The following is a 27922-nucleotide window of genomic DNA, read 5'->3' on the forward strand; positions in this document are numbered from 1 at the left end:
TCAAAAACAAAATGGTGGTCATGTTCAAAAACAAAATGGTGGTCATGTTCAAAAACAAAATGGTAGTCATGTTAAAAAACAAAATGGTAGTCATGTTCAAAAACAAAATGGTAGTCATGTTCGAAAACAAAATGGTAGTCATGTTCAAAAACAAAATGGTAGTCATGTTCAAAAACAAAATGGTGGTCATGTTCAAAAACAAAATGGTAGTCATGTTCGAAAACAAAATGGTAGTCATGTTCAAAAAAAAAATGGTGGTCATGTTCAAAAACAAAATGGTGGTCATGTTCAAAAACAAAATGGTAGTCATGTTCGAAAACAAATTGGATGTCATGTTCAAAAACAAAATGGTAGTCATGTTCAAAAACAAAATGGTGGTCATGTTCAAAAACAAAATGGTAGTCATGTTCAAAAACAAAATGGTAGTCATGTTCAAAAACAAAATGGTGGTCATGTTCGGAAACAAAATGGTGGTCATGTTCAAAAACAAAATGGTGGTCATGTTCAAAAACAAAATGGTGGTTATGTTCAAAAACAAAATGGTGATCATGTTCAAAAACAAAATGGTGGTCTTGTTCGAAAACAAAATGGTAGTCATGTTCAAAAACAAAATGGTGGTCATGTTCAAAAACAAAATGGTGGTCATGTTCGAAAACAAAATGGTGGTCAGGTTCGAAAACAAAATGGTAGTCATGTTCAAAAACAACATGGTGGTCATGTTCAAAAACAAAATGGTGGTTATGTTCAAAAACAAAATAGTGATCATGTTCAAAAACAAAATGGTGGTCATGTTCGAAAACAAAATGGTAGTCATGTTCAAAAACAAAATGGTGGTCATGTTCAAAAACAAAATGGTGGTCATGTTCGAAAACAAAATGGTAGTCATGTTCAAAAACAAAATGGTAGTCATGTTCAAAAACAAAATGGTGGTCATGTTCAAAAACAAAATGGTGGTCATGTTCAAAAACAAAATGGTGGTCAGGTTCGAAAACAAAATGGTAGTCATGTTCGAAAACAAAATGGTAGTCATGTTCGAAAACAAAATGGTGGTCATGTTCGAAAACAAAATGGTGGTTATGTTCGAAAACAAAATGGTGGTCAGGTTCAAAAACAAACTGGTAGTCATGTTCGAAAACAAAATGGTAGTCATGTTCGAAAACAAAATGGTAGTCATGTTCGAAAACAAAATGGTAGTCATGTTCGAAAACAAAATGGTGGTCATGTTCGAAAACAAAATGGTAGTCATGTTCGAAAACAAAATGGTAGTCATGTTCAAAAACAAAATGGTGGTCATTTTCAAAAACAAAATGGTGGTTATGTTCAAAAACAAAATGGTGGTCATGTTCAAATACAAAATGGTGGTCATGTTCAAAAACAAAATGGTGGTCATGTTCAAAAACAAAATGGTGGTCATGTTATAAAACAAAATGGTAGTCATGTTCAAAAACAAAATGGTAGTCATGTTCAAAAACAAAATGGTGGTCATGTTCAAAAACAAAATGGTGGTGATGTTCAAAAACAAAATGGTGGTCATGTTCAAAAACAAAATGGTGGTTATGTTCAAAAACAAAATGGTGGTCATGTTCAAAAACAAAATGGTGGTTATGTTCAAAAACAAAATGGTGGTCATGTTCAAAAACAAAATGGTGGTCATGTTCGAAAACAAAATGGTAGTCATGTTCGAAAACAAAATGGTGGTCATGTTCGAAAACAAAATGGTGGTCATGTTCAAAAACAAAATGGTGGTCATGTTCAAAAACAAAATGGTGGTTATGTTCAAAAACAAAATGGTGATCATGTTCAAAAACAAAATGGTGGTCTTGTTCGAAAACAAAATGGTAGTCATGTTCAAAAACAAAATGGTGGTCATGTTCAAAAACAAAATGGTAGTCATGTTCAAAAACAAAATGGTGGTCATGTTCAAAAACAAAATGGTGGTCATGTTCAAAAACAAAATGGTGGTCATGTTCAAAAACAAAATGGTAGTCATGTTAAAAAACAAAATGGTAGTCATGTTCAAAAACAAAATGGTAGTCATGTTCGAAAACAAAATGGTAGTCATGTTCAAAAACAAAATGGTAGTCATGTTCAAAAACAAAATGGTGGTCATGTTCAAAAACAAAATGGTAGTCATGTTCGAAAACAAAATGGTGGTCATGTTCAGAAACAAAATGGTGGTCATGTTCAGAAACAAAATGGTGGTCATGTTAAAAAACAAAATGGTAGTCATGTTCGAAAACAAAATGGTGGTCATGTTCAAAAACAAAATGGTAGTCATGTTCAAAAACAAAATGGTGGTCATGTTTAAAAACAAAATGGTAGTCATGTTCAAAAACAAAATGGTGGTCATGTTCAAAAACAAAATGGTGGTCATGTTCAAAAACAAAATGGTAGTCATGTTCAAAAACAAAATGGTGGTCATGTTCAAAAACAAAATGGTAGTCATGTTCAAAAACAAAATGGTGGTCATGTTCAAAAACAAAATGGTAGTCATGTTCGAAAACAAAATGGTGGTCATGTTCAAAAACAAAATGGTAGTCATGTTCAAAAACAAAATGGTGGTCATGTTCAAAAACAAAATGGTGGTCATGTTCAAAAACAAAATGGTGGTCATGTTCAAAAACAAAATGGTGGTCATGTTTAAAAACAAAATGGTAGTCATGTTCAAAAACAAAATGGTGGTCATGTTCAAAAACAAAATGGTGGTCATGTTCACAAACAAAATGGTGGTCATGTTCAAAAACAAAATGGTGGTCATGTTCAAAAACAAAATGGTGGTCATGTTCAAAAACAAAATAGTAGTCATGTTCAAAAACAAAATGGTAGTCATGTTCAAAAACAAAATGGTGGTCATGTTCAAAAACAAAATGGTGGTCATGTTCAAAAACAAAATGGTGGTCATGTTCAAAAACAAAATGGTAGTCATGTTCAAAAACAAAATGGTAGTCATGTTCAAAAACAAAATGGTGGTCATGTTCGAAAACAAAATGGTGGTCATGTTCAAAAACAAAATGGTGGTCATGTTCAAAAACAAAATGGTGGTTATGTTCAAAAACAAAATGGTGATCATGTTCAAAAACAAAATGGTGGTCTTGTTCGAAAACAAAATGGTAGTCATGTTCAAAAACAAAATGGTGGTCATGTTCAAAAACAAAATGGTGGTCATGTTCGAAAACAAAATGGTAGTCATGTTCAAAAACAAAATGGTTGTCATGTTCAAAAACAAAATGGTGGTCATGTTCAAAAACAAAATGGTGGTTATGTTCAAAAACAAAATGGTGGTCATGTTCAAAAACAAAATGGTGGTTATGTTCAAAAACAAAATGGTGGTCATGTTCAAAAACAAAATGGTGGTTATGTTCAAAAACAAAATGGTGGTCATGTTCAAAAACAAAATGGTGGTCATGTTCAAAAACAAAATGGTAGTCATGTTCAAAAACAAAATGGTAGTCATGTTCAAAAACAAAATGGTGGTCATGTTCAAAAACAAAATGGTAGTCATGTTCAAAAACAAAATGGTGGTCATGTTCAAAAAAAAATGGTGGTCATGTTCAAAAACAAAATGGTTGTCATGTTCAAAAACAAAATGGTAGTCATGTTAAAAAACAAAATGGTAGTCATGTTCAAAAACAAAATGGTAGTCATGTTCGAAAACAAAATGGTAGTCATGTTCAAAAACAAAATGGTAGTCATGTTCAAAAACAAAATGGTGGTCATGTTCAAAAACAAAATGGTAGTCATGTTCGAAAACAAAATGGTGGTCATGTTCACAAACAAAATGGTGGTCATGTTCAGAAACAAAATGGTGGTCATGTTAAAAAACAAAATGGTAGTCATGTTCGAAAACAAAATGGTGGTCATGTTCAAAAACAAAATGGTAGTCATGTTCAAAAACAAAATGGTGGTCATGTTTAAAAACAAAATGGTAGTCATGTTCAAAAACAAAATGGTGGTCATGTTCAAAAACAAAATGGTGGTCATGTTCAAAAACAAAATGGTGGTCATGTTCAAAAACAAAATGGTGGTCATGTTCAAAAACAAAATGGTAGTCATGTTCAAAAACAAAATGGTGGTCATGTTCAAAAACAAAATGGTAGTCATGTTCGAAAACAAAATGGTGGTCATGTTCAAAAACAAAATGGTAGTCATGTTCAAAAACAAAATGGTGGTCATGTTCAAAAACAAAATGGTGGTCATGTTCAAAAACAAAATGGTGGTCATGTTCAAAAACAAAATGGTGGTCATGTTTAAAAACAAAATGGTAGTCATGTTCAAAAACAAAATGGTGGTCATGTTCAAAAACAAAATGGTGGTCATGTTCACAAACAAAATGGTGGTCATGTTCAAAAACAAAATGGTGGTCATGTTCAAAAACAAAATGGTGGTCATGTTCAAAAACAAAATAGTAGTCATGTTCAAAAACAAAATGGTAGTCATGTTCAAAAACAAAATGGTGGTCATGTTCAAAAACAAAATGGTGGTCATGTTCAAAAACAAAATGGTGGTCATGTTCAAAAACAAAATGGTAGTCATGTTCAAAAACAAAATGTTAGTCATGTTCAAAAACAAAATGGTGGTCATGTTCGAAAACAAAATGGTGGTCATGTTCAAAAACAAAATGGTGGTCATGTTCAAAAACAAAATGGTGGTTATGTTCAAAAACAAAATGGTGATCATGTTCAAAAACAAAATGGTGGTCTTGTTCGAAAACAAAATGGTAGTCATGTTCAAAAACAAAATGGTGGTCATGTTCAAAAACAAAATGGTGGTCATGTTCGAAAACAAAATGGTAGTCATGTTCAAAAACAAAATGGTTGTCATGTTCAAAAACAAAATGGTGGTCATGTTCAAAAACAAAATGGTGGTTATGTTCAAAAACAAAATGGTGGTCATGTTCAAAAACAAAATGGTGGTTATGTTCAAAAACAAAATGGTGGTCATGTTCAAAAACAAAATGGTGGTTATGTTCAAAAACAAAATGGTGGTCATGTTCAAAAACAAAATGGTGGTCATGTTCGAAAACAAAATGGTAGTCATGTTCAAAAACAAAATGGTAGTCATGTTCGAAAACAAAATGGTGGTCATGTTCGAAAACAAAATGGTAGTCATGTTCGAAAACAAAATGGTAGTCATGTTCAAAAACAAAATGGTGGTTATGTTCAAAAACAAAATGGTGGTCATGTTCAAAAACAAAATGGTGGTCATGTTCGAAAACAAAATGGTAGTCATGTTCAAAAACAAAATGGTGGTCATGTTCAAAAACAAAATGGTGGTCATGTTCAAAAACAAAATGGTGGTCATGTTCAAAAACAAAATGGTAGTCATGTTCAAAAACAAAATGGTGGTCATGTTCAAAAACAAAATGGTAGTCATGTTCAAAAACAAAATGGTAGTCATGTTCAAAAACAAAATGGTAGTCATGTTCGAAAACAAAATGGTAGTCATGTTCAAAAACAAAATGGTAGTCATGTTCAAAAACAAAATGGTGGTCATGTTCAAAAACAAAATGGTGGTCATGTTCAAAAACAAAATGCTAGTCATGTTCAAAAACAAAATGGTAGTCATGTTCAAAAACAAAATGGTGGTCATGTTCAAAAACAAAATGGTAGTCATGTTCAAAAACAAAATGGTGGTCATGTTCAAAAACAAAATGGTAGTCATGTTCAAAAACAAAATGGTGGTCATGTTCAAAAACAAAATGTTAGTCATGTTCAAAAACAAAATGGTAGTCATGTTCAAAAACAAAATGGTAGTCATGTTCGAAAACAAAATGGTAGTCATGTTCGAAAACAAAATGGTAGTCATGTTCAAAAACAAAATGGTAGTCATGTTCAAAAACAAAATGGTAGTCAGGTTCAAAAACAAAATGGTGGTCATGTTCGAAAACAAAATGGTGGTCATGTTCAAAAACAAAATGGTGGTCATGTTCAAAAACAAAATGGTGGTCATGTTCAAAAACAAAATGGTAGTCATGTTCAAAAACAAAATGGTGGTCATGTTCAAAAACAAAATGGTAGTCATGTTCAAAAACAAAATGGTAGTCATGTTCAAAAACAAAATGGTGGTCATGTTCGAAAACAAAATGGTGGTCATGTTCAAAAACAAAATGGTGGTCATGTTCAAAAACAAAATGGTGGTTATGTTCAAAAACAAAATGGTGATCATGTTCAAAAACAAAATGGTGGTCTTGTTCGAAAAAAAAATGGTAGTCATGTTCAAAAACAAAATGGTGGTCATGTTCAAAAACAAAATGGTAGTCATGTTCAAAAACAAAATGGTGGTCATGTTCAAAAACAAAATGGTGGTCATGTTCAAAAACGAAATGGTGGTCATGTTCAAAAACAAAATGGTAGTCATGTTAAAAAACAAAATGGTAGTCATGTTCAAAAACAAAATGGTAGTCATGTTCGAAAACAAAATGGTAGTCATGTTCAAAAACAAAATGGTAGTCATGTTCAAAAACAAAATGGTGGTCATGTTCAAAAACAAAATGGTAGTCATGTTCGAAAACAAAATGGTGGTCATGTTCACAAACAAAATGGTGGTCATGTTCAAAAACAAAATGGTGGTCATGTTCAAAAACAAAATGGTAGTCATGTTCGAAAACAAAATGGTGGTCATGTTCAAAAACAAAATGGTAGTCATGTTCAAAAACAAAATGGTGGTCATGTTTAAAAACAAAATGGTAGTCATGTTCAAAAACAAAATGGTAGTCATGTTCAAAAACAAAATGGTGGTCATGTTCGAAAACAAAATGGTGGTCATGTTCAAAAACAAAATGGTGGTCATGTTCAAAAACAAAATGGTGGTTATATTCAAAAACAAAATGGTGATCATGTTCAAAAACAAAATGGTGGTCTTGTTCGAAAACAAAATGGTAGTCATGTTCAAAAACAAAATGGTGGTCATGTTCAAAAACAAAATGGTGGTCATGTTCAGAAACAAAATGGTGGTCAGTTTCGAAAACAAAATGGTAGTCATGTTCAAAAACAAAATGGTGGTCATGTTCGAAAACAAAATGGTAGTCATGTTCAAAAACAAAATGGTGATCATGTTCAAAAACAAAATGGTGGTCATGTTCGAAAACAAAATGGTAGTCATGTTCAAAAACAAAATGGTGGTCATGTTCAAAAACAAAATGGTGGTCATGTTCAAAAACAAAATGGTGGTCATGTTCAAAAACAAAATGGTAGTCATGTTCAAAAACAAAATGGTGGTCATGTTCAAAAACAAAATGGTGGTCATGTTCAAAAACAAAATGGTGGTCAGGTTCGAAAACAAAATGGTAGTCATGTTCGAAAACAAAATGGTAGTCATGTTCGAAAACAAAATGGTGGTCATGTTCGAAAACAAAATGGTGGTTATGTTCGAAAACAAAATGGTGGTCAGGTTCAAAAACAAACTGGTAGTCATGTTCGAAAACAAAATGGAAGTCATGTTCGAAAACAAAATGGTAGTCATGTTAGAAAACAAAATGGTAGTCATGTTCGAAAACAAAATGGTAGTCATGTTCGAAAACAAAATGGTGGTCATGTTCAAAAACAAAATGGTGGTTATGTTCAAAAACAAAATGGTGATCATGTTCAAAAACAAAATGGTGGTCATGTTCAAAAACAAAATGGTGGTTATGTTCAAAAACAAAATGGTGATCATGTTCAAAAACAAAATGGTAGTCATGTTCAAAAACAAAATGGTGATCATGTTCAAAAACAAAATGGTGGTCATGTTCAAAAACAAAATGGTGGTCATGTTCAAAAACAAAATGGTGGTCATGTCCAAAAACAAAATGGTAGTCATGTTCGAAAACAAAATGGTAGTCATGTTCAAAAACAAAATGGTGGTCATGTTCAAACACAAAATGGTGGTTATGTTCAAAAACAAAATGGTGGTCATGTTCAAACACAAAATGGTGGTCATGTTCAAAAACAAAATGGTGGTCATGTTCAAAAACAAAATGGTGGTCATGTTCGAAAACAAAATGGTAGTCATGTTAAAAACAAAATGGTAGTCATGTTCAAAAACAAAATGGTGGTCATGTTCAAAAACAAAATGGTGGTTATGTTCAAAAACAAAATGGTGGTAATGTTCAAAAAGAAAATGGTGGTTATGTTCAAAAACAAAATGGTGGTCATGTTCAAAAACAAAATGGTGGTTATGTTCAAAAACAAAATGGTGGTCATGTTCAAAAACAAAATGGTGGTCATGTTCGAAAACAAAATGGTAGTCATGTTCAAAAACCAAAATGGTAGTCATGTTCGAAAACAAAATGGTGGTCATGTTCAAAAACAAAATGGTGGTCATGTTCAAAAACAAAATGGTAGTCATGTTCAAAAACAAAATGGTAGTCAGGTTCAAAAACAAAATGGTGGTCATGTTCGAAAACAAAATGGTGGTCATGTTCAAAAACAAAATGGTGGTCATGTTCAAAAACAAAATGGTGGTCATATTCAAAAACAAAATGGTAGTCATGTTCAAAAACAAAATGGTGGTCATGTTCAAAAACAAAATGGTAGTTATGTTCAAAAACAAAATGGTAGTCATGTTCAAAAACAAAATGGTGGTCATGTTCGAAAACAAAATGGTAGTCATGTTCAAAAACAAAATGGTAGTCATGTTCAAAAACAAAATGGTGGTCATGTTCAAAAACAAAATGGTGGTCATGTTCAAAAACAAAATGGTGGTCAGGTTCGAAAACAAAATGGTAGTCATGTTCGAAAACAAAATGGTAGTCATGTTCGAAAACAAAATGGTGGTCATGTTCGAAAACAAAATGGTGGTTATGTTCGAAAACAAAATGGTGGTCAGGTTCAAAAACAAACTTGTAGTCATGTTCGAAAACAAAATGGTAGTCATGTTCGAAAACAAAATGGTAGTCATGTTAGAAAACAAAATGGTAGTCATGTTCGAAAACAAAATGGTAGTCATGTTCGAAAACAAAATGGTGGTCATGTTCAAAAACAAAATGGTGGTTATGTTCAAAAACAAAATGGTGATAATGTTCAAAAACAAAATGGTGGTCATGTTCAAAAACAAAATGGTGGTTATGTTCAAAAACAAAATGGTGATCATGTTCAAAAACAAAATGGTGATCATGTTCAAAAACAAAATGGTGGTCATGTTCGAAAACAAAATGGTAGTCATGTTCAAAAACAAAATGGTGGTCATGTTCAAAAACAAAATGGTGGTCATGTTCGAAAACAAAATGGTAGTCATGTTCAAAAACAAAATGGTGGTTATGTTCAAAAACAAAATGGTGGTCATGTTCAAAAACAAAATGGTGGTCATGTTCGAAAACAAAATGGTGGTCATGTTCAAAAACAAAATGGTAGTCATGTTCGAAAACAAAATGGTGGTCATGTTCAAAAACAAAATGGTAGTCATGTTCGAAAAAAAAATGGTAGTCATGTTCAAAAACAAAATGGTGGTCATGTTCGAAAACAAAATGGTGGTCATGTTCGAAAACAAAATGGTAGTCATGTTCAAAAACAAAATGGTAGTCATGTTCAAAAACAAAATGGTGGTCATGTTCAAAAACAAAATGGTGGTCATGTTCAAAAACAAAATGGTAGTCATGTTCGAAAACAAAATGGTAGTCATGTTCAAAAACAAAATGGTGGTCATGTTCGAAAACAAAATGGTGGTCATGTTCGAAAACAAAATGGTAGTCATGTTCAAAAACAAAATGCTAGTCATGTTCAAAAACAAAATGGTGGTCATGTTCAAAAACAAAATGGTGGTCAGGTTCGAAAACAAAATGCTAGTCATGTTCAAAAACAAAATGGTAGTCATGTTCAAAAACAAAATGGTAGTCAGGTTCGAAAACAAAATGCTAGTCATGTTCAAAAACAAAATGGTGGTCATGTTCGAAAACAAAATTGTAGTCATGTTCGAAAACAAAATGGTGGTCATGTTCAAAAACAAAATGGTGGTCATGTTCAAAAACAAAATTGTGGTCATGTTCAAAAACAAACTGGTGGTCATGTTCAAAAACAAAATGGTGGTCATGTTCGAAAACAAAATGGTGGTCATGTTCAAAAACAAAATGGTGGTCATGTTCGAAAACAAAATGGTAGTCATGTTCAAAAACAAAATGGTGGTTATGTTCAAAAACAAACTGGTGGTCATGTTCAAAAACAAAATGGTGGTCATGTTCGAAAACAAAATGGTGGTCATGTTCAAAAACAAAATGGTAGTCATGTTCGAAAACAAAATGGTAGTCATGTTCGAAAACAAAATGGTGGTTATGTTCAAAAACAAAATGGTGCTCATGTTCAAAAACAAAATGATGGTTATGTTCAAAAACAAACTGGTGGTCATGTTCAAAAACAAAATGGTGGTCATGTTCGAAAACAAAATGGTGGTCATGTTCGAAAACAAAATGGTAGTCATGTTCGAAAACAAAATGGTAGTCATGTTCAAAAACAAAATGGTGGTTATGTTCGAAAACAAAATGGTGGTCATGTTCAAAAACAAAATGGTGGTCATGTTCGAAAACAAAATGGTAGTCATGTTCAAAAACAAAATGGTTGTTATGTTCAAAAACAAAATGGTGGTCATGTTCAAAAACAAAATGGTGGTCATGTTCGAAAACAAAATGGTAGTCATGTTCAAAAACAAAATGGTGGTCATGTTCAAAAACAAAATGGTGGTCATGTTCGAAAACAAAATGGTAGTCATGTTCAAAAACAAAATGGTGGTTATGTTCAAAAACAAACTGGTGGTCATGTTCAAAAACAAAATGGTGGTCATGTTCGAAAACAAAATGGTAGTCATGTTCAAAAACAAAATGGTGGTCATGTTCAAAAACAAAATGGTAGTCATGTTCGAAAACAAAATGGTGGTCATGTTCAAAAACAAAATGGTAGTCATGTTCGAAAACGAAATGGTAGTCATGTTCAAAAACAAAATGGTAGTCATGTTCGAAAACAAAATGGTGGTCATGTTCGAAAACAAAATGGTGGTCATGTTCGAAAACAAAATGGTGGTCATGTTCAAAAACAAAATGGTAGTCATGTTCGAAAACAAAATGGTGGTCATGTTCAAAAACAAAATGGTAGTCATGTTCGAAAACAAAATGGTAGTCATGTTCAAAAACAAAATGGTGGTCATGTTCGAAAACAAAATGGTGGTCATGTTCGAAAACAAAATGGTAGTCATGTTCAAAAACAAAATGGTAGTCATGTTCAAAAACAAAATGGTGGTCATGTTCAAAAACAAAATGGTGGTCATGTTCAAAAACAAAATGGTAGTCATGTTCGAAAACAAAATGGTAGTCATGTTCAAAAACAAAATGGTGGTCATGTTCGAAAACAAAATGGTGGTCATGTTCGAAAACAAAATGGTAGTCATGTTCAAAAACAAAATGCTAGTCATGTTCAAAAACAAAATGGTGGTCATGTTCAAAAACAAAATGGTGGTCAGGTTCGAAAACAAAATGCTAGTCATGTTCAAAAACAAAATGGTAGTCATGTTCAAAAACAAAATGGTGGTCAGGTTCGAAAACAAAATGCTAGTCATGTTCAAAAACAAAATGGTGGTCATGTTCGAAAACAAAATGGTAGTCATGTTCGAAAACAAAATGGTGGTCATGTTCAAAAACAAAATGGTGGTCATGTTCAAAAACAAAATGGTGGTCATGTTCAAAAACAAACTGGTGGTCATGTTCAAAAACAAAATGGTGGTCATGTTCGAAAACAAAATGGTGGTCATGTTCAAAAACAAAATGGTGGTCATGTTCGAAAACAAAATGGTAGTCATGTTCAAAAACAAAATGGTGGTTATGTTCAAAAACAAACTGGTGGTCATGTTCAAAAACAAAATGGTGGTCATGTTCGAAAACAAAATGGTGGTCATGTTCAAAAACAAAATGGTAGTCATGTTCGAAAACAAAATGGTAGTCATGTTCGAAAACAAAATGGTGGTTATGTTCAAAAACAAAATGGTGCTCATGTTCAAAAACAAAATGATGGTTATGTTCAAAAACAAACTGGTGGTCATGTTCAAAAACAAAATGGTGGTCATGTTCGAAAACAAAATGGTGGTCATGTTCGAAAACAAAATGGTAGTCATGTTCGAAAACAAAATGGTAGTCATGTTCAAAAACAAAATGGTGGTTATGTTCGAAAACAAAATGGTGGTCATGTTCAAAAACAAAATGGTGGTCATGTTCGAAAACAAAATGGTAGTCATGTTCAAAAACAAAATGGTTGTTATGTTCAAAAACAAAATGGTGGTCATGTTCAAAAACAAAATGGTGGTCATGTTCGAAAACAAAATGGTAGTCATGTTCAAAAACAAAATGGTGGTCATGTTCAAAAACAAAATGGTGGTCATGTTCGAAAACAAAATGGTAGTCATGTTCAAAAACAAAATGGTGGTTATGTTCAAAAACAAACTGGTGGTCATGTTCAAAAACAAAATGGTGGTCATGTTCGAAAACAAAATGGTAGTCATGTTCAAAAACAAAATGGTGGTCATGTTCAAAAACAAAATGGTAGTCATGTTCGAAAACAAAATGGTGGTCATGTTCAAAAACAAAATGGTAGTCATGTTCGAAAACGAAATGGTAGTCATGTTCAAAAACAAAATGGTAGTCATGTTCGAAAACAAAATGGTGGTCATGTTCGAAAACAAAATGGTGGTCATGTTCGAAAACAAAATGGTGGTCATGTTCAAAAACAAAATGGTGGTCATGTTCGAAAACAAAATGGTGGTCATGTTCGAAAACAAAATGGTGGTCATGTTCAAAAACAAAATGGTAGTCATGTTCGAAAACAAAATGGTGGTCATGTTCAAAAACAAAATGGCAGTCATGTTCGAAAACGAAATGGTAGTCATGTTCAAAAACAAAATGGTGGTCAGTTTCGAAAACAAAATGGTGGTCATGTTCAAAAACAAAATGGTAGTCATGTTCGAAAACAAAATGGTAGTCATGTTCGAAAACAAAATCGTAGTCATGTTCAAAAACAAAATGGTGGTCATGTTCAAAAACAAAATGGTGGTCATGTTCAAAAACAAAATGGTGGTCATGTTCGAAAACAAAATGGTAGTCATGTTCGAAAACAAAATGGTAGTCATGTTCAAAAACAAAATGGTAGTTATGTTCAAAAACAAAATGGTGGTCATGTTCAAAAACAAAATGGTGGTAATGTTCGAAAACAAAATGGTAGTCATGTTCAAAAACAAAATGGTGGTCATGTTCAAAAACAAAATGGTGGTCATGTTCGAAAACAAAATGGTAGTCATGTTCAAAAACAAAATGGTGGTTATGTTCAAAAACAAACTGGTGGTCATGTTCAAAAACAAAATGGTGGTCATGTTCGAAAACAAAATGGTGGTCATGTTCGAAAACAAAATGGTAGTCATGTTCGAAAACAAAATGGTAGTCATGTTCAAAAACAAAATGGTGGTCATGTTCAAAAACAAAATGGTAGTCATGTTCAAAAACAAAATGGTAGTCATGTTCAAAAACAAAATGGTAGTCATGTTCGAAAACAAAATGGTGGTCATGTTCAAAAACAAAATGGTGGTCATGTTCGAAAATAAAATGGTAGTCATGTTCAAAAACAAAATGGTGGTTATGTTCAAAAACAAAATGGTGGTCATGTTCGAAAACAAAATGGTTGTCATGTTCGAAAACAAAAGTGTGGTCATGTTCAAAAACAAAATGGTGGTCATGTTCGAAAACAAAATGGTAGTCATGTTCGAAAACAAAATGGTAGTCATGTTCAAAAACAAAATGGTAGTCATGTTAAAAAACAAAATGGTGGTCATGTTCGAAAACAAAATGGTGGTCATGTTCGAAAACAAAATGGTAGTCATGTTCAAAAACAAAATGGTGGTTATGTTCAAAAACAAAATGGTGGTCATGTTCGAAAACAAAATGGTGGTCATGTTCGAAAACAAAATGGTGGTCATGTTCAAAAACAAAATGGTGGTCATGTTCAAAAACAAAATTGTAGTCATGTTCAAAAACAAAATGGTAGTCATGTTCAAAAACAAAATGGTGGTCATGTTCAAAAACAAAATGGTGGTCATGTTCGAAAACAAAATGGTTGTCATGTTCGAAAACAAAATGGTAGTCATGTTCAAAAACAAAATGGTGGTTATGTTCAAAAACAAAATGGTGGTTATGTTATAAAACAAAATGGTGGTCATGTTCAAAAACAAAATGGTAGTCATGTTCAAAAACAAAATGGTAGTCATGTTCAAAAACAAAATGGTGGTCATGTTCAAAAACAAAATGGTAGTCATGTTCAAAAACAAAATGGTAGTCATGTTCAAAAACAAAATGGTAGTCATGTTCGAAAACAAAATGGTGGTCATGTTCGAAAACAAAATGGTGGTCATGTTCGAAAACAAAATGGTGGTCATGTTCGAAAACAAAATGGTAGTCATGTTCGAAAACAAAATGGTGGTCATGTTCGAAAACAAAATGGTGGTCATGTTCGAAAACAAAATGGTGGTCATGTTCGAAAACAAAATTGTAGTCATGTTCAAAAACAAAATGGTGGTCATGTTCGAAAACAAAATGGTGGTCATGTTCGAAAACAAAATGGTGGTCATATTCGAAAACAAAATGGTGGTCATGTTCGAAAACAAAATGGTGGTCATGTTCGAAAACAAAATGGTGGTCATATTCGAAAACAAAATGGTTGTTATGTTCAAAAACAAAATGGTGATCATATTCGAAAACAAAATGGTGGTTATGTTCAAAAACAAAATGGTGGTCATGTTCGAAAACAAAATGGTGGTCATGTTCGAAAACAAAATGGTGGTCATGTTCGAAAACAAAATGGTGGTCATGTTCAAAAACAAAATGGTGGTCATGTTCAAAAACAAAATGGTGGTCATGTTCGAAAACAAAATGGTGGTCATGTTCAAAAACAAAATGGTGGTCATGTTCGAAAACAAAATGGTGGTCATGTTCGAAAACAAAATGGTGGTCATGTTCGAAAACAAAATGGTGGTCATGTTCAAAAACAAAATGGTGGTTTGAAATTCCCTCAAAAATCGTAAATTAATCGAAATACTAGCAGAACATAAATTTTCGCACGATTGGAGACATTTATTGAATGTACATTTGTAACTGCAGTCATGGAGGTAGGCTGCCAATGACATATGCGATACTCAGAACTCGAAATCTGGCCAAATGACAACGCGACAAATGATCATGTTCGATCACGTCTTGATTTGCATATCTGGGGCTAGACACTGGAATGAGGGAATATAAGGCCGGCAGTGAAGATGTCGGGAGTTGAGTGATGGAGAACAGGACTGAACGGATCGGAGCTGAGAATGTTTGAATGCTGCACAGAATCAAGTCCAAGTTTTGTTTTATTAGAAGCTATTTCGGCTTTAAATATGAAGTCAATGCGGCCAAGATGAAAATGAGAAATTTTAAATGATTCGCATTGAACCTGGAAAATTAAAAATCGCATTGAAAATTGAAAGCTTTGTCAAAGGGAGAATTTAATGAGTTGTGTCAAACTGCGAAGGTTGGAGATATGATGAAGTGAGTCGGACTTTTTGTCTTTTTGTTTGTTTGTGGGATTCGTTGGGTTTTCCTTTATTTAATTGTCGTCGTAAAATGAACGTCTTGGAATACAATTTGGTTGAATGGTAGGCGTGCATTCGAAAGTCACCGTGAAAATTCATCAGGCTATGGATAATTTATATATGTATTCAAAAGCCGGATTTTGTTAAAATTTGACGCTATGTTAAATACACATTTGAAGCTCGGACTTTGTGATAATTTGTCAAGCTGTGGAGAATTTTTTATATGCACATGCAACTCATACTTTTAAAATTTGTCATTTTAAAGAAATTTGAATGGCAATTTGAGAGCCAAACTCTGAAATTCGGTTGTATTTGAAAAGAAAAAAAAGGTGTCATTTTTAAATGAAAGAGTTATTTTAATGAAAGTATAATTTGAGTGGGATTTGTTTTTGTTTTTGAAAAAAAATGTCACTGTTAAAAGAACTTACAATACGATTCAGTCGACTTGTATATAAAAAGTTGTTTTTAAATGAGAAATTTAAAAATTAGATTCTGTGTGTCTAGCCGGTTATCATGAGCTAGCTGTGTCTAGCCAAGTATTGTGGGTCAGTTACATCTGGTGGTGTATCGTGGGCTAGCCGCATCCAGCCGAGTAGTGTATGCTAGTTGTGGTTTGAGAGGTTAAGATATGATGATGATAAGACTAAGTCAGATGAGTTGCACGAGACAGAAGTGGTAGCAAATTTTCCCGAAAAAGCCCCACTTCTGCTAAGGAGTACCCGACAAAGACAGACACTACCTCCCTGCCCTGTTTGTGATCCATGAGATTAATGAGGAGTGTGACTGCAGTCACGGAGGCAAGCTGCCAAGGATGGCATGTGCGACGCTCAGAACTCGAAACCTGACCAATAGGACACGAAAAGGCGACAAATGATCAGGTTCGATCGCATCTTAATTTGCATATCAATGAGAGAATATAAAGCCTGCAGTGAAGATGTTGGCAGTTGAGTTATGGCGAACCGGACTGAACGGGTCGGAGCTGAGAATGTTCAAATGCTGCCAAGAATCCAGTCCAGGTTTTTTTTTCTATTAGAAAATTAGTGTCTTGTTTAATTTTCGATTTTTGAGCGATTATTGAAGCTTGTTTTCGTTCTGACTCGACAGCTTTATACTACCTTTATCTAAAAGTAAATAAGCACTTTAAAATAAGTTAAAACTCAAAAACTTATCCAGGTAACTGAAAGAATAATATCTGTTGCATTTTTTTACCCGTTTTTTGCAATTAGCTATTCTGGAAAATCACATTTTTTTATAAAAGTATTCCGCTTACCTACTAGAAAGTGTTAATATTTTTATATATAATATATGCATATGAATTAATCAGTTTCTACTACATACAAGATGGACACAAAAAGCCGTTTCTAACATCAGAACGTTTAAAGTATATGTTAGTATAATATTAAATAATTGTAAGAAATTAATATGCTAATATTTATTTAAGACAAATATAAGCTTTTATCTGATAGCTAAAGAATAGATCAATGACTAATGACGTAAATAAGATTTCCTTTTAGGGGATTATCAAAAAACAAGTCTCCATTTTACTAATATTCCGAGCCAGAAAATGTATTTTATGAAATAAACTAAAGTGTCATACACAATGTTCAAAGAATATATTGTAAGGATAAAAGGAAGAAATTGTTAACCAGAATCAAATATCATTTTTTGAAATCATGTTCACTCCAAACTAGGCACATCATAACTAAGAGGCTACTATTTGTAACCATGCCTAGAAAAGATTAACAAGATGTTGGTTTATGTTATATTTAAAGTTCTGCATGTCATTACAGCCAAGGAAGCAAGTAACAGGGAGGGCATTCCAAAGTCTAACTGTCCAAGGAAAGAAACTATCAGAGTAGGTTTTTTTAATCTTTACAGTGAAGGGGTGTGATTTTGCTGCAAAGTGCGTTTATCAGGGGTATGTACGTCGAAGGGGAACAAGTACAACGAGTTCATCAGACCACTTTCTATTAAAATACTTGTAAAACAGGCACAGAGATGCAACATTGTAGCGATGGGACAGTGGTTGATGCATAATTGATAAAGTGATAATAATTAGATTGGAGATTCTTCTTTGGATCCTGTCCAAGAGAGAGAGAGAGAGATTAGCTGTAGATGCACCAACTCAGATGTATTCCAAGCATATCTCTATAAAGGTGGCTTTATAGAGATAAGGGATAGGTGTGAGGAATCAATACAGGGAACCCAACTTCTTTGCAGCAGCCTTCACAATGTATGTATATCCAGCTCATTATGCCTGTGAATATCAAGTCGAGGAGTTTGAAGGAAGAACTCTCTTATGACTATCAGTGGTTGGGAAGGTTACTCGTAATTAGCTAAATGCATAAGGGACCTACATAGAAATAATACAGAGTATAAATTAAAATAGTCAATATTTTTCTTTTTTACATGGGGATCACCACTTATCAAGGCCCGTAAGCCACTCGGGGATAAGGGTTATTTTGTGTACAATAATCAATGGGATAATATCGTAGTAACAGTTGGTATTGGAGATTTGATAAAGCGTCTTACTTAAGGGGGTGATTAATCAGGAATTTGTTTATGTTGGACGAGAGCCATCCATGTCAATTGACGCTAGATGAGGAACAGAGCGTTGATGATGCAAAGTTAGGATCTTGGTTTTAGATGCATTAAAAGTCAACATTAGAAAGTGCATGAAAATGTACACCAATTAAATCCAGACGTTGCAACCATTGCACGTTAGAATCATATCATATCAAAGGAAAATTTTATAAATTAAAGCCATGAAGTAGTCCAAAGTTGTTTGCATAAAACTAAGTATGTACTCTCTCATTTAAAACCAGATTAGGTCGCTCAAAGCAAATTAATAATTTATATATATATATATATTAATTTTTTATTTAGGAAGCAATGAGTAAGAAGGTAAAGTGTAAAATAGAAGGATCTAATGAAAATATATAATAAAAATATAAACAAGTAGTTTATAAGTAATTGAATAGCTTAACACATATAAAATTAACAAACAAATAATTGATTTAAAGGAATTTTATTATTAAGAAACCTGGTTAAAATATTTTATAATTAAAAGATTCCATAAATACAGTATAGATAGGGAAAATGATATATTAATGAATAAAAACTGCCTTGATTTAGTAAGTATAATTATTTTTAACTTGCAACAGAATTGAATAAATTTCTAATAGGATTAAGTACTTTGGACGGTGTGAATAAATACGGTGATAAACATTCATCTTCAATAATACGAATTAACCTTAATTATCTTATATTAGACAATATGAATTTATTTGAATATAATTATATTATGTGTGTGTGTATTATTTTATTTAATTTAAGTGAAGAAAGTTACCATAAGTTGCTAGAATAAATCGCTTCAGTTTTAAAAGACACTGCTAAGCGACAATATATTATACCTCTGTTCTCATCCAAGGCCAAATGTGTGTGAGAGAGTTATAATTTTAAAATTAATTTTCACGTTATAAATCTCTTCTGAAGATTTTTCATTTTAAGGATTTTATCGAGAAAAAGTCTTCGTTTTAAATATATTTTATGCAAGAAACTAAAGCGAAATACATTGTAGCAGCCGACACCCGCTACATCACAGGCAGAGACTACTTCTCACAACTTCGAGATTTGAAATCCATTTTCTCCCTGGCTTGTCCAATCACAAGTCAGCTCTCTATCACGTGACAGAGTATAGAAAAGGCGAAATCTGAAACCATTAATCCTTTTTCTTGCTGGTCTGCCCAACAGCAAACACCTTCGGCTGAATGTGAGTACAACGAGCTAACACTGGCTCTCTTCCAACTACCATTTATTTCCACGTGTTGTACCCACACAAACTTTTTTTGTCATGCTAAAGAACATACAACTCACACTCACGCACGCCAACATATTAATACACTGAACACTTTGCCCTTTCTTTCTCTTTTAACCAGCTTCCTTCTTACCAGCAGCTACTACCTATAAACACGTGTAAACGGAACTGAACTGTTCTCTTCTTCAACCAGCCGGCATGATATTAATTCTATCTTCTTTACACAAGAACACTTACTAACCCGTTTCTCTCTTGTCCTCTTCTACTACTTCCTTTCGTTGTCTTCATTATTGTCTAAAACATAATGTTTGTGCAAGGAACACTTTGCAAAGATAAAAAGAAGTCGCTAGTTACAATCAATTATCTCTAAGATGCAAAAAGTAGAAAAGATATTAATATTACAGTGCTCAATCTTTAATTACCTCCCTAGAAATTCATAAAATAAATTTAATAAACGCTTAACTATTAATAGTTTAATGTTATATACTAAATATATGTGTGAGAAGGTGATAATTCTTAAATGAATTTGAACGTTACAAGCGTTACAAGCGTTACAGACGTTACAAAACGTTACAAACCTCTTCTGAAGCAGCCTTTTGAGCATCCGTAATTCGGTTCTCCTTTTTACGGCCTTCATACAACTTATTGTCTTTCCCTTTCAACAACATTCTGTCGCTGAAAAATAGCAAAAGAATCCAAATACAGAAAGCAAAAAAAATTCTCTGATTAAAGACACATGGCGAAATGGATAAGTTCGGTTGTACAGTTACATTCTTCTGGAAGTTGAAGGTTCAATTCTCAGTGCAAGCGATACTAAAATACAATTACGTAAGACTTCTATCTAGTAATGCCTAATGGACAGAGACCATGATACTACCATGGATTAAATGAAAGGTTTTGTCCAAAATTCCATACAAATTGCCGAGTTTGACTGAAAGATTACAAAATTTGACAGAATGATTTTCGAGATCAACAAGATATATCAACTGAGTTTTTTTTTTTTTTTTTTACAAGGGAATCACCATTTATGAAGACCCAGAAGCGGCTCAAGGACAAGGGTTAAAGAGTGTACAATAGTCAAAAGGACAATATCATAGTAATCGTTAGAAGTGTAAATTTGGTAAATTGGATGATTTAAGGGGAATGGCTTATCAAGAATTTGTTTATGTTGGACTTGAAAACGGTCAGCTGGAAAGCAGGTAAACAGAAGAGAATTCCACAGGTGTGTAGTTCTAAGAAAGAAACTTTGTTCATGGAATCTACGTTTAGATTTAAGCATTTGTTTTATGTTTGGTGAGGGGGGAACCATAGATTGGAGCTCAGACGAGCACTTGCCATGAAAATAACGATAAAACAGAGACAGGATCGCAACATGTGTGAACATAACACTCAAGATAAGAACAAATAAGTTCAAATAATCCAAATATATCATTCATAATTCCAGATGTTTTCACTTGTAATAAAGTAATCTCGATTTTCCAATGTCTCTACAGTTTCACTCGGAAAATTGACCACATCCTGTCTGCTCATCCTTCAGCTAACATTCACGTCTGTGGAGACTTCAATTTTCACAATGTGGAATGGTTAGCCCACTGAAGTGAGACAGATGACGAGGGGAGGTTCTGTCACGATTTCTCCATTGCTTATGACCTCACTCCAGATTGTTTATGAACCCGTGTGCCTGACACTGATGGTCAGTATGCAAGTCTCCCAGACCTTTTACTCACAACTTGCCCTAAGCTATGTTCATCTTCCATTCTATCCCAACGAGAATCTTCCAACCATTCAGTTGTATCCGTTAAGATAAAAACAAAATCCTCTGACATAACCCTCCATCGTAGAGCATATCAATACTCTACGGCTGACTGGGATATCTTTTGTACATTTATATTAGATCTACCTCTACGTTCCATGTTTAAAAAGAACTTGTCCTTCATAGTATCAGACCTAATGGAATGGTTAATTGTAGGTATAGACCGCTTCATACCCTCAAAAAAATTCCAGCAAAAACCTAACAGCCAGCCATGGTTCTCTCCAGAATGTGTTACTGCCATTGTGCACAGAAATCACTTTTTCCATTGCTTCTAATGTAACAGATGTACTGAGACTAAAGCCGCTTTCAGGACTGCCAGCAACCACTGTAAAATGGTAATAAAGAATGCGAGAGAGTTGTATGCTCAGTCCGTCAAGTCCAAGCAGCAGCTTGGTTTCCACCAATTTTGGTAAATAATAAATCCTGAATAGAAGAAGTGTGTGCTCCATCCCAACCATCATCAATGGACCTGAGGTAATCTCCTCAGCATTGGACAAAGTTAAACTCTTTGCCAAAAACGTTGCAGCTAATTCTACCCTATGTGATCATGGCTGCCAACCACCTGTATTTCCTCCTGTGTCTGAAAACATGATATGTGACATACAAATATCTGTGCGTGATGTTGCCAAGCTAATCAAAAACCTTGATTCCAGTAAAGCAACTGGCCCTGACAGCATTCCTATTATAGTGCTAAAAAAGCTTCAACCAGCATTGTCTTAAGAATTTCTTCCCAACACCCTGGAAAACCTCATCAGTATGTCCAGTATTTAAAAATTTAGGTGATCGCTCATCTCCCTCTCAATACAGATCAATAAGTCTCCTGTGCGTCATGAATAAGTTGCTGGAGTCGCATTCACAAATATCCGTGTGCTTAGAACTAATTTAGCTGATGTTGAAGCATTTCTCTTAACAAATACCCCGGATATCTTAGCACTAAGTGAGACTAACCTACACTCCTCCATCCCCTCTAACCACTTTAACATGCCTGGATATCTCCCACTCTGCCGTAAGGACTCTGACAGACACATGCACGGACTTGGAGTTTACATTCGTAATACCCTCCCCCTGACTAGAGAAACAAACCTAGAAACGGATGATCAAGCCTTTATGTGCTTTAGAATAAACATGCAGCACAATATTAGCTACTATTATTTTCTCTACCGCTCTCCCTCGACTCAGGACTGCTCCATAATAAACAAAGTATCTGACAGCATAGACACGGCACTGACCCTCGACACTAGCGCACAAATACATGTATTTGGTGACTTTAATGTCCACCACAAAAACTGGCTTGGATTCTCTACTTACACAGATGCAGCGGGCAGCACAACTCATAGCTTCACTATATCTCACTCCCTATCACAAATTGTTACGTTTCCAACCCGTTTCCCTGACCAGGAAGAACAACACGCATCACTTCTAGATCTGTTTTTGACCACAGTTCCCGATGACTGCATAACGAAGGCCCACAGCCCACTCGGGAACGCAGATCATGCAGTGATAATGGTTGAAATCGCCCTAAACCCTAGAGCCAAAACTGCAGAGCCAGTGCTCAAAACAACAAGATATTATAAAAAGGCTGACTGGGAAGCCATCAGGGAACTAATCAGAGATGCCCCATGGAGAAATATTTTTTCTCTCCTTGCTGAACAATGTGCAAACGAGACCAATGACTGGTTCAAAACTGCAATCGAAGCGCATGTTCCCATGCGGAAATTTTATAGTAAGCCCCACTCTCCCCAATGGTTTACGTCGACTTGTGCAACTGTCATTGCTCAAAAGCAACATGCATACCGTAGATTTAACCGACATAAGTCCAGTTCAAACAGACTGAAGTATATAGAAGCTAGAAATAACGTTAAGAAAGAAATAGCGACAGCTAAGAGAGAATTTACGGAAACCACTAAAAAGCGCATCGAAGCACAAAAACTAGGAACACGAGACTTCTGGAAAATCTACAACAGTGTAGTAAATAATGGGCAATCAACAATTCCCCCACTAACCAACAATCACGAGGTTGTCTCCTCAGCAACCGACAAGGCTAACATGCTTGCCAGTCGGTTTGCCTCAAACTCCACACTGGACCCTTCCAACCACCCCCTACCTGACTTTCCTATGCAGACAGACGCCACGCTAGACGATCTGAAAACCACCCCTGCTCAGGTGCATGCTATCATAAAAAACCTTGACACTTCAAAAGCATGTGGACCCGATCTTATCCCAGCTGTGCTATTAAAAAAGTGCTCAGCCGAAGTAGCTCCAGTTCTCTCCAAACTCTACAACAAATGCCTTAATAAAGAAATGGCCGAAACACGAGAGGAAGACCTCCAATCTGTGGTGGAATGGGGACAAAAGTGGTTGGTCATGTTCAATGCTGCCAAGACTAAACTAGTTTCATTCAATAATTACAAGAAACCCTCTCTACCACCTATAGCAATGGCCAACGACTCTTTATATGAGAATACATCTTTCAAACTCCTTGGATTAACGTTCACAGAAAACATGAGTTGGAACAATTACATTGAGGGCATTGCCAGGGCCGCTGCAAGAAAGGTGGGGTCTCTCTACCGTGCTAGAAAACTACTAACACCCGAAAGTATCCTGTACCTCTATAAGGCCACCATTTGCCCATGTATGGAGTATTGCTGTCACATCTGGGCTGGTGCATCTGCTACTAGTCTCTCGCTCCTTGACAAGGTTCAAAAGAGAGTCGCAAACCTGATAGGCCCTGAACTGGCATCTAAGCTTCAGCCTCTGTCCCATCGACGAAATGTTGCATCCCTCTGCCTTTTCTACAAGTATTTTAGTAGTGAATGCTCTGACGAACTACAATCATTTGTGCCCCCACGACGTGAGCACCCTCGACAAACTCGACACACTGCTAAATCCCACCCCCACACTGTAGAAATCCCTAGATGTAAAAGATCTTTTTACTCCAATAGTTTCTTCCACAGAACCGCTAGACTCTGGAATTCCATTCCAGGTCCCTGCTTCACCAACAGTACTGACGTGCAGAAGTTCAAGTGTAACGTGAACCAACATCTTGCTGCCCAAATCCCTACATAGTACCCCAGTAGTTGTTTCCCCTGATAGTAGCCCGCTACACCAAAGTGGCAATTTGCCTTGTTTGGGGTGAAAATGTAATAAAAAAAAAAAATAAATAAATAGAGAAGTAGTCAACCATCTCAGCAAAAATAACCTTCTTAGTGATATGCAATATGGTTTCCATTCTGCTAGATCTACAAGCAGATGTGCTAACAGTTATCACTCAAAGGAAATCTCTCGATGGAGGCTTCGTTTCTAGGGCAATTGCTCTTGACATATCAACTTGTCATATTGTCTACTCGACAAAATCTCCAGCTACAGTTTAGTCTTTTCAGTTATTAAATCATTTCTCTCTGATAGGTTCATAAAAGAAGTGGTTGATGGGTCATAATCAGAAGTTTACAGTATTAATACTGGAGTCCCTCAGGGGTCCATCTTGGGCCCAACTCTCATCTTCATCTCCATAAATGATCTCTAAAATCACATCCTAACATCAGCCGAAGTAGCTCCAGTTCTCTCCAAACTCTACAACAAATGCCTTAATGAATCATGCTTTCCGGGCTGTTGGAAAACTGCTTCTGTGGTTCCAGTATTCAAGAATTCTGGCGAAAGAACTGACCCATCAAATTATCACCCCATTAGCCTCCTCCCACTTTTCGCCAAAATATTTGAGACCATAATTAACCATGCTCTAGTCCGTCACCTTACAGATGCTAAACTTCTGACTGACAAACAATATGGATTTAGACAAGCCTGTTCCACAGCAGACATCCTCACTGTAATCTCTGAACGTATATACCATTCACTGGACAAAACGGGGGAGGGCAGAGCGGTAGCTCTAGATATATTTAAGGCTTTTGACAGGACAATGGAAAAACAGGACAATGGGAAAAACAATTCAATCGCCATCAATGGAGCAAAGTCATGTAAATTCCTACCAGGACAACCTGTATTTGTTAAAAGACTGCCGCAATGTTAAATAAAAATAGACACAAGGTCACATAGTACGTCGTTCTGGTATTGTAATTTATGATGTGGATGTACAATCATCTATTTGGGTCAGAAATGCAAATCAACTTCGTCACTCATATCTTCCAAAGAGACAATCAAATAACACAATCATTCGATTAAATGTTTGACTGAACACATTTGAATTACTTCAAAGTGTTTCAAGCAACATGCCTGAGAAAAAAGTTCAACCCGAAGGACATGACGAAAGCGCAAACCAACTTCAACTCTACAAATAGATCCACATTAAATATCCTACAAGCATCATATTTCAAAGGGGAGGTATTATAGGGATCAAAGGGAAAATAACTCTAAATAAAGAAAGTAAGAGTTATCGTCCTTTATAGATCATAAAAAGACTAAAGAGTTCCAATTAGAGGAACGAGAGAAAAAAAGCAACATGGCGGACATTGCGTGGACATTCAATATCGTCTGTGCATAATTTAATGTTTCTCCCACAAATAAATTGTGTTTAAAATATAAGCTTGTCTGCTTGTTATTAAAATATCTAACGATTCTGACATTCCATTTCTCCAAACACAAAACGAATGCTTATTATCTAATAATTTTGTTACTACTGATTTTTTACAAATGTTTTTGGTCCCCCGACAAAAGGAGGATGGACCTGTAAATTCACCCTTGTTCATTTGTCCATTCATCTGTTCGTCCGTTCGTCTGTCTGCACTTTTCTCAATAATTACGTTTTGGAATTTTTTACAATTTTGCACAAACATTAAACATGATATGAGTAAAAAAGTAACAGGACGGATTTTCTGGGAAAACTCCGGTTGCACCCCCAGGAGTGCCTTTCGGGTTAAAATGGTTAAAATTGATACTTTTGTGCTTATTAAAAAAAATTGATGTCTTGGATTTTTATAAAACTTTCTGAAAAGTTGTAACTAACTGATTTTTATATAATTTTGTCTGTCTGTACTTCGCAATAACTCTTGAGGCTCAATAAAAAATAAAAACACTCCATCTTTGGGACTATTTTACCATATTTGTCTAAAATTTTCTGTGTATGTCTATTTAGCAGTTTTGCATGGTGCTGAACTCAAATATGTTAAGGCCTTGGCGACTTTTGGGGCAAATGATGGACTTAGTCAGTTCTATTTTTGCATGGTGCAAAACTCAAATTTAGGTTAAGGCCTAAAACTGCAGCGTTTGTTAATTTTCACCAGGATTTGACGTCCCCTGGGGACTTTTGGGGCTAAATGAGAGGGGGTGGGGGTAAATGCTGAACTTAGTCATTGTTCTTATGCCTCGTTCACTGTGCACTCACGGGGGACTTCACTCGCTTTACTAATGCTTTTTTCTTATAAATGTTTTTTACTAATACCTTTTTCTTTTCCTAATGCATTTTCTTGAAAATTATTTATGTCTTGTCTACCATAATCAGGTAAAAGTATTAAGTAATTTTTATTTTTATTTCATTCTTAGTTATTTTTACCTGTTGTGGGAATTAAATTTTCAACCTCCAGAAGATTGTCATTTAGAACTTTCACGCAACATATAAAAGGCATTAAGTCGCAATCAGTTCTAAGCAACAGATTTATATTTTCCAAAATATATTTAATTAACATTTGGATTTAATAATTGATTGAATAATGTAATAATTATTAAAGATGGAGATAAAGAGAAGGATAGCATTGGGATGGGCAGCTTTTAGAAAAAAATGGAGAATGTCATGAGAAGCCAAAAAGCAAGTATGGCAATCAAAGGGAAGATCTTCAATGAATATGTACTAGCTGTGATAATCTATGGTAGTGAAACATGGGCCTGACAACTCGCCAAAGTGAAAATCTTGGCTATAGCACAAAGGAAGATGGAAAGGATAATGCTAGGCATCACTTTACAAGACGGAAAGATAAACATCTGGATCCGCCAACAAACAAAAGTTATTGACATCAATACTGCCATCAAAACATCTAAACACATATGTGCAGGGCATGTATCCAAACAACCTGACAACAGATGGTCCAGCAGGACAACAGAATGGACACCTCGTGAACATAAGAGGCCAAAGGGAAGATCAAAAACGAGATGGAGGGACAACCTGATACAACATATGTGTCCCACATGGTAGCGGATAACTCGGGACAGAGTTTGATGGCTAAAGTCTAGGGAGGGGTCCCTCATTGAGTGAGCCCTTATTGATTGATTGAATTATGTAATAATTTTATGAAACTAATATTTTAGGAAACTTTTAAAAAGATTTTATAAAAACTACAAAATTTAGATTTTTTTCTTTCAGTCGATTACAATAAAGTTTTTTTTTAATTAGTTGTAATTTAAGATTATTTTTTTAATATGCTTCATTTTTAACAGATATAATATTCTCAAGTTGCTTTTGGCCTTACTCATATTAATGAGTTCACAATGAATTCATTGTTCACAGTGCACAGCAACTAACAGTTCCACAATCGGATCCAGTACCACGATCATCAGGAAGAACCAGTTTCAGCTTTCTCAGTAGTCACGCCCATATTCCTCCACTGCATCTCTGAAGTGCCCTGCCCCCAACCGGAGTTTGTATTGGTATTTTTCCATCCAACACTCATCGTTTCTTTTTAACCAGATACTGTATGATGACTTTTCCGTTCCCTTCTGCACGTCTATTACAAAGACTTTTTAAAATTTCTATTTGTATAATGAAAACGATGTCACAGTTGCTTAGCTGT

At 34.7% G+C, this 27922-nt stretch overlaps 1 protein-coding gene across 3 annotated transcripts in view; it reads right to left on the bottom strand.

Annotated features, from left to right (window-relative positions):
- Positions 1-27922, bottom strand: part of LOC145268769 (uncharacterized) — a 319098-nt gene that overhangs the window by 50230 nt on the left and 240946 nt on the right. For all 3 annotated transcript variants that reach the window (XM_080124371.1, XM_080124370.1, XM_080124369.1), the window contains one exon: positions 19954-20050. In XM_080124371.1, the coding sequence (XP_079980497.1) occupies positions 19954-20050 (97 nt within the window). The remainder of the gene's footprint in view (positions 1-19953; positions 20051-27922) is intronic.

This window comes from Euprymna scolopes, chromosome 44, assembly GCF_053919585.1.
Source record: "Euprymna scolopes isolate OS-2025 chromosome 44, ASM5391958v1, whole genome shotgun sequence".
NCBI lineage: Eukaryota > Metazoa > Mollusca > Cephalopoda > Sepiida > Sepiolidae > Euprymna > Euprymna scolopes.